This window comes from Fukomys damarensis, unplaced genomic scaffold (genome assembly GCF_012274545.1).
Source record: "Fukomys damarensis isolate Sample0158 unplaced genomic scaffold, DMR_v1.0_HiC HiC_scaffold_30, whole genome shotgun sequence".
NCBI lineage: Eukaryota > Metazoa > Chordata > Mammalia > Rodentia > Bathyergidae > Fukomys > Fukomys damarensis.
The window spans coordinates 22614499-22623261 of NW_022900942.1; the positions used below are offsets into that span (position 1 = coordinate 22614499).

At 36.7% G+C, this 8763-nt stretch overlaps 1 protein-coding gene across 1 annotated transcript in view; it reads left to right on the forward strand.

Annotated features, from left to right (window-relative positions):
• Positions 1-8763, forward strand: part of Kdsr (3-ketodihydrosphingosine reductase) — a 55175-nt gene that overhangs the window by 1741 nt on the left and 44671 nt on the right. The window contains exon 3 of the mRNA XM_033757391.1: positions 5519-5523. Within this exon, the coding sequence (XP_033613282.1) occupies positions 5519-5523 (5 nt within the window). The remainder of the gene's footprint in view (positions 1-5518; positions 5524-8763) is intronic.

The following is an 8763-nucleotide window of genomic DNA, read 5'->3' on the forward strand; positions in this document are numbered from 1 at the left end:
AAAAAAAAATCAAAGGTACCCACCCCTCTTCAAATTTATACAGGAGATTGTAGGCAGTGCAAGAAAGACAAAAGGGCTCAAGGATTCAGAAGGAAGGAATAATCAGATGACATGATTATATATGTAAAAAATTTATATAAATTATTAGAAATACTCTGATTTTAGCAAAGAGGATAAAATTGTTATTTCTGTATTTTAGCAATAATTAAAATGAAAATTATGAAAACTATGAGTATCAGTTTCCTCAAGATTAATGTACTCAAAATGTGTAAGACTTCTGCATAGGAAAATATGAAACACTACCAAAGAACTCAAGAGGAAGGACAGAAAAAGTAATGTCTAACCAAATTGTTTCATAAATTTAATGTACTTCTCCATCAGAACCTGAGTTGTTGATACAAAGATGTCTATATATTTGTAAAAATTCAACTATTTTCAAAAATACATGCCCTATTCTGTAGACTAGAGATTTAAAAGTATATAGATATTCCAAAATAAAAATATGTTCTATATAAACAGTTCTTGGATATTAGTATCCAGGAATAAAAATAGCTGAGTAAATCATGGATGACTTTAAAAATTTTTTTGTATTTCCAATATATTTTGTAACAGGTTTCTTGGGAAGAAAATGGCAGAGTGGTGAGCAGCAACAAAATTCAGCCTCTGAGATCAAGAATCCAGACAATGGCAGAGAAAAAGTAGATTGCTAGAAATCAGGAAGGAACTGACAGGAAAATTAGAGGCTACAGAGAAATTGGAGAGAGAACACAACTCAGAAAAAGTGAAACAATCTAGACTCCCTCCCTGGTTCCCTAGAAGCAAGGTAAGCATTCAGGGCTGGAAGATCCACAGAGAAACAGTGGGGAAGCCCACAGTTGTGACTGCAAAAGCAGCACAGAATTTGTTCCAAAGAGAATTCTTCTACATGGCAGCAACTGGAGGACTCCAGCGGGGGCACCTACCACATTGTCAGAGAGTGCTTAATTGAGCGTCTTTTCAGAAAGGAGTTGATCGTTTTAATTTCACACTCAAAATAACTAAGAACTTTACTTGAGGGCTCCCAAACCAGCCTCCCACAGTGACTGGGTGAGAGACAGCCATGGATAAAGCAGGCTAGAAAGAAATCCTTGAGAAATTTAATCTCAGGCTAAGAAGGACAGGGGTCTCACCCTGTAGTGAGGCCCTGCTGAGTTGCACTCAGAAACAGCTAACTTTGAAAGTGCCAACATTAAGTCAACCTTACCTGCTGTCTATCAAGCACAGGTCTGAGATCAGCTTGCCTTCCTTATCTACCAACATGAGCAGGATCATGTCTTAGAAGTGGCATTGCCACAGACTGGAGTAAACAGAGGGGCCTCTGAAATAGTAGAGGCACCTCACCCACAGGCTATAAGACTGGGTGGAGAAAACCCAAGTCTTGCTCTACTCTCAAACTTCAGATCCTAGAAGGAAACTACTCATTAAAAAGCGTTTTTTGTTTTTTTTTTCTTCCTGGTGTTGGACCCATTTTCTTTTTCCCATTTCTCTTTTTTTTCTTTTAGCTTTATATAATCCTAAAAATATCCTTCTTAATAGGGTCCTTTGACTCACTTTTCTCTCCTTTATATCCCATTAATTTTTCAGTTTTTGCAATTTCCCATTTCCGACCAACTATATTTTTAAATAGTATAACCATTAGGTCAGGCTTGTTGGTGCATGCCTGTAATCCCAGCACTCAGGAGGCTGAGGCTGGAGGATTGCCTTGAGTTCAAGGCCAGCCTGAATTACATACTGAAACCCTGTCTCCAAAGAAAAGTATAGACATTAAGCTTTATCAGCCTTTAGATAGTCAACTAGATTATTACTGTTGAATTATATTTATCCTTAGTGGAAGTACAGTTATCACATTTATAGGTATTTGTTGTATGTCAGTATTTGGTTTTAGGACTATACTATTTATAGATTTCAAAGGTTAAAGGTGGTACATTATTGGCTCTTGAGTCAATATCCAGTATGTTTTGGATGATATGGTTGCTGACTTATGTGATATTTCCAGGGTCACACAGTTTTGTTTTGTTTTTGTACTGGGTGTCGAACTCAGGTCCTTGTGCTTGGGAGGCAGGCGGTAGAACCAGTGAGCTAAATCCCCAGCCCCAGGGTCACATAGTTATTACTATTAATAGTTTTGCTGTATGCCATTACTTAAATCAAGCCCTAAAAGATCATAACTTCCAACCTAGACATATATTCTGCAAAAATTTCTTTCAAAATTGACAGAAAAATGAAGCATCATCATGACAAAGTGCACCTCAAGGAATTCATGACCAAAAGATTCTCAAGGAGATCCTAGAAAGAACATTGAAACCAACAATGCCAAAAAGTCTAATAGAGTGAATACAAAAGAGTGAGCAGTTAAGCAGAAAGGAACAGGGGGAGGAACTCAGGAAAAGGAAAATAATGCAATGACCAGAATAAATCAATATCTTGCTCCAGTAACATTCCATATGAGTGGTCTCAATTCCCCAATCAAAAGACATGTATTGGCAGAATGGATCAAGAAACAAAACACAATAATGCAGTATGAAAAAAACATTTAATCCAAAAATAGACATGCAGAAATAGGGAATTTAGAAGAAAATAGATTACTCGATACATATGAACTACCAAAGGTGAACCAAGAATGTAGAAAAAGTCTGAATAAGCCAGTATCAGGCAATGAGACTGAAGAAATAGTAATAATAATAATAATATATAAACTAAAATAAGCCCAAGTTCTGGTAGATTCACTGCCAAGTTCTACAAGGACTTTAGTGAAGATCTAATGGTATAGTCCTCAAACTTTTTAATGAAACCAAAAGGGAAGGAGTATTCCTAAAGTCATTCTTGGAAGATATCATTAACCTGATTCTCAAACCAGAAAAGAATCCAAGCCCCCCCCCAAAAAAAAATGAACATAGATGCAGGAATTCTCTACAAGATAGTGGCAAACAGTGCAACAAATCACTAAAAAGATCATACATTGTGCCCAAATAGGCTTCATCCCAGGGATGCACAGATGGTTCAACATAAATCAATAAATGCAATGGACTATGTGAACAATAAAAAAAAAATCACATGATCATCTCAGTTGTCTGAGAAAGGCTTTGACAAAATCCAAAATCTATTCATGATAAAAACCCTGGAGAAAACGAAAATAGGACCTTATCTCAATTTGGTAAAAGCCATTTATCACAAATCCATGACCAACATATTAAATGGGGAGAAGCTGAAAATTTTCCCTCTCAAATCAGGAAAAAGATAAAGATTCCACTATCATTACTCCTATTCAATATAGGTTTCAAAATATTAGGTGGACCAATCAGGCAAGAGAAAGGAAAGGGATATAGCTATAAAAGGAAGATGTCAAATTATCATTATTGCAAATATGGTCCTTTATATAGAAGACCAAAAAACCACCAAAAGACTCCTAGAATGAATAAGCTAATTCAGCAATGAAGTAGGATACAAAATCCACAGGCAAAAATCAATAGCATGCCTGAACACCAATAGTAAACTCATTGATAAATTAGGGAAATATCTTTCAGGACAGTGTGAAAAAAATGTAAATATTTAGGAATTAACCTAACCAAGAAAGTGAAAGACCTCTGCAACAAAAATTACAGTAATCTGAAAAAGGAGATCTAAGAGAACTTCTGAAAAATGGAAAAATATACCCTATTCCTGGACAGAACCAATATAGTCAAAATGGCTATACTTCAAAACATACACAGATTTATTGCAATCCCAATTAAAATACCAATAGTATTCCTACAGAACTAGAGAAAACAATTCTACAATTCACGTGGAACATAAAGAGACCTACAGTAGCAAAACCAATCCTGGGAAATAAGTGCAAGGCAGGAAGCATCACAATCCCGGGCTTTAAGTTATGCTACAAAGCTAGTTACAAAACAAACAATCCCCCAAAACATGATATTGGTTAAAGAAAAAAATAAGAATCAGTGGATAAGAATAGAGGATGCACAAACAAATGCAATTCCATTTAGCTACCAGATCTGGGGCCAAAAACTTACTCTTGGGGAAAGATAGCCTCTTCATCAAATAGTGCTTCAAAAATTGGCTATGCACATGCAGAGTATTGAATCTAGACCCATATCTCTCACCATGTATTAAACCAAAAGCAAAATGGGTCAAAGATCTAAATATGGGCCAGGGATTTAGCTCAGTGGTTCTGCCATCTGCCTAGCAAGTGCAAGATCCTGAGTTTGATCCCCAGTACCCTTCCCAAAAAAGAAAAAAAGTCTAAATATGAAAACAGGAACAATCTGCAAGATAAAATAAGTAAAACTCTTGAAAACATAGGCACAGGCAAGTATTGTACATAGATAAGTTAATAAGGTATCTTATAGGCAGTTAAATAGGCCCAGCCCTCAAGAAGCCAACATAGAGGACAATCAAGACATTCACTGAAGGCCAGCATTGTAAAAGAAGAGAAACTACCATATCTGCATCCTTCCCCTAAGGATGAATAGTAGTGATTTATATTCTGAATAGTTATAAATCACCTAAGTGGGGAACCAAAATCTTACCCACCCCTTCCAGGAAAAATCCTTAATCAAAAATCCTTGGATGATTGCTACATGACTTGCTTCCCCATTGGATCCCCATTTAATTGATATAACCTAAGTGACTACACTTGTCATAATCTTATTGGTTGGTCATAGTTTTGCCCACCTTGTGATTTCTCATTGATTCAATATTACCTAAGTGACTGTACTTGTAATCTTACTAGTTGACCTACATTAAACCCACCTCACCTTGTGGCTTTGTCCCATAAAATAACTTTGAGAAGTAGACAACCCATTTTGGGGTCCCTCTTTTGTCTCTCTTAGAAAGAAGCTATCTCAATAAATTTTTCCTACTCTTACCCTTCATTGTTCCTAGAATTCATTTTCAGGTTTAGAGAACATGAACTTTCATTTTGGATATCTAGCATGTTTGAGAGTTACATCTATTACATCTAGTCCTATCTATGACATCTAGTTACATCTATTCCTCCTAGGTCACAGAGCCCAAGTTGCACAAGTAACAATACTAGGAATCAATAAAATAGGGTTATATTAAAGGAAAGGAAAGGAAAAAACTAACAAAGTAAAGAGACAACCTATAGAAAAAGAAAAAAAAATGTTTGCCATCTACTGCTCAGAGGACTATTATGTTGAATATATAAATGAATCAAAAAAATAGATGCCCCAAATAAAAGATCCAGTCAAAATGGGCAACAGAAATGAACATACACTTATCAGAAGAGCAAATACAAATGGCCAATAAGTATATGAAAATAATGCTCAACATCTCTAGCTAGTAGAGAAATACAGATTAAAACAACACTAAGATACCATATGATCATCTCAGTAGATGCAGGGAAAAAAAAATCAACAAAATCCAACACCCATTCATGATAAAAAAGAAACCCTATGGAAAGTTAGAATAGGTGGTCTTTATCTGAACCTGATAAAGACTAGTTATGAAAAGCCAGGGCCGGGGATTTAACTCAGTGGTTCCCCCGCCTGCCTTGCAAATGTAAGGACCCGAGTTCGATCCCCAGTACCAAAAAAACAAAACAAAACAAAAAACGAAAAAAGCCAACAGCCAACATCATACTAAACAGTAAAAAACTGAAATTTTTCACGCTAAAATCAGGAACAGGACAAGGTTGTCCACTGTCACCACTCCTGTTCAATATAGTTCTGGAAACATTAGCCACAGCAATTAGACAAGAGAAAGAAATAAATTGCCATGCATTATGAGGTCATCTCAAGAAAATATCATGAGGAAAGTCTGGAGCTCAAAGTTAATAGTAACTATCACTCTCTGAGGGATACAATACAATAGGCATTTTCTTTATTTATTTTCTTGTAGTCCACATTTTATAAAGTAAGCGTTTATTTTTTATTGTAGTAAAATATTCATAACAGAATTTTACATAGTAACCCTGAGCATTTAATTTGGAGGCAGTGTTGTTTGTTCATCACCATTAACCATTTCAAGAATATTTTCATCATCCCTAACAAACTCTACCCATTAAAAAGCTCCTGATTCCTTCTGATTCCTGATTTGCTCCTGATTCCTCCTCCAGGCCCTTCTACTTTCTGTCTCTGTGAATCTTATGCTATGTTATTAGATACCAAAGGCCAAATATTGTGATTCCAGTTGTATACTTGGCTTATTTCACTAAACATAATGTTTTCAAGATTCACCCATGTTGCAACATGGGTAAGAATTTGATGTGTTTTAAGATTGGATGATATTCCCTTACATGAGTATACAGTTTGTGAATATATTCATCTTTTGATGGACATTCTGGATTCTTTTTTTCTACTTTGTAGCTATTGTGAATAATGCTGCTATTCATGTTGGTATGTTACAATTTATATCTAGATGTCTCCCCAAAACTTCAAACACTCAGAAGCAAGGCTTTTGAGAGGTGATAGGATAATACAGGCACTACAGCTGACTTACTGTTAGGAGATAGGGTTGGGTCAGAAGAGTCAGGTCACTGAGGGATAGGGTGGAGTGTGTGATGGGGAAGGAAATATCTCTCTTCCTGGCCTCCTCCCGTCCCTCACTGCTTACAGTCCTCCGAGAACTGAACAACCGTAGAATATAACTCTGCAGTGCTCCTCTGCCATATACCCCCCCCGCCTCTGAGCCAGTGGACTCTGAACTAAAAATATGAGCCAAATAAACCTCTTCTCCTTTAATTTGTTGGTGTATTGAGTCCTAGTGACCAGGAAAGTAACTAAGACAGTATGCAAGTATTTAATTGAAACTTTGCTTCCAGGGAACTTCTGGATCATATGATAATTGTTTGTTTTTGTTTTTGTTTTTGTTTTTTTTTGAGAATCCACAGTGACCGCTCCATTTTATATTCCCTTAACAATGCATGAGTCCACATTTTTCCATATATTTGTTATTGTCCATTTGTTTTCTTTGGTTTTAAGATAGCCATCTTGATGAAGTACATTTTTTTATTTTTCTAATTTCAGAAAAAATTATAATAATTTATATGGCCCAAAAATTGTGATATTCTGTAGTAAGCTGGTGGCATGCAGACGTGGTGGTGCATTCCTATATAATTCCAGAACATGGGAGGCTGAGGTAGGAGGATCACAAGTTCAAGGCCAGCCTGAACTACATAGTAAGTAGTTTTTTGTGTCAAAAAACAAAAAAGGTGGTAGCACTAGAAATGTGACCCTCTACCACATCTGCCTTTCATTCAGTCAGGTCAAGACAATGTTTATTAACAATTTGGATGGTTTTATCATCATCATTGATTTTTGCAGTAATTTTGATGTTTAAAGCTATTGTCTTAAATACTGTTTATTTTGATTACTGAGTTATGCTAGCATTTCCTTAAGTTTTGTGCCAGAGTTGACAGAGTGCCCAATTTTGCCCAACCTATCCTGGTCATACAGCTGTTTATAAGCCAGAAGCACAGTCAGGGTGACCAGAGTAATGTTTCATTAAGTTGTCTCATTTCAGGCTTTTATTTGCTAAACCTATCAAGGTAATAGCCATACATATCTTTTATACTACAGTTGTTCAGAAAAGCACCTCTGGCTAGGATTCCTATGTTTCCCTATGAGCATCTCTTAACACAAACACCTTGTTATTCTGGTACTATGATCAAAACCAAGAAATTGCCTGTGGTACAATACTAACAGCCAAATTATAATTTCGTGTTTCACCAGTTATTCCACAAATGTCCTTTTGCTGCCCCAAGATTTGATCTGAGACCTCACAACTTAACATATTCAGGAACTGAATAGTTTATTATTTTTTAGCTCAATTATAATAGAAACCATAACAGAATTAAACCAGGCGTAGTGGCATATGCCTGTAATCCCAGCACTTGGGAGGCTGAGGCAGGAGGATCGCTGTGAGTTCGAGACCAGCCTGGGCTACCTAGTGAGTCCCACATCAGTCTCAACTACATAGTGAGACCCTGCCTCAAAAATACAAAAACATAACAGAATTAAACAGAAAAGGTGAAGACTACTCCTGATTTTCAATACTTAAGGGTTGAAGGGACCAGGGAAATTTTCCCTCTATGCTATGAAAGTTCACTGAAATAAATTAATAAAGATTAAATAGATGAAAAAGCATACACATTTATTAATGTAAAAAGAAGAGTCTTTCTGTGGGGCTGATCACAGAAGGGTGATGACCCACTAGCTCAGCATCATTCAGAAGCGTATACACCCCATTTTCTAATAAGAATGGGGATGTAGATAAACGTTTGAGACACAAATGAATATTGGGGATTATGAGACCAAAATTAAGTTAAAAAGAATCTCTTTGGAATTTGAATGAGTCCAACGGACAGACACCATCTTGTAATTAATTATCCAGTAATACAGTCACACATCTATGCTTGGAAGATAACACATCCTGACAGAAAACAGAAGCTTTGTTTGTCCTTCCCTCCAAATTTTGCCCTATGTATTCCTTCCCTTGGCTGAAGTTGATCTACATAATCTCTCCCCGCAATAAGCCATAGCCATAAGTTTAACAGCTTCCCTCTAGTAAATCATCAAACTGAAGCTGGTTTGGAAACCTCTCAAACTTGCAACTGGTGTCAGAAGCCTTGGGAACAATGCCCTCAAATCTTGCAATGTGCAGCTGCCTGCCTGCTTGAGATCACCCGGCGGGTGTGCAACCTCCCGGACTGCGCAACAACAGACCCAGTAAGGAAGGTAGCCATGCAGGCGCCCTTGAAAC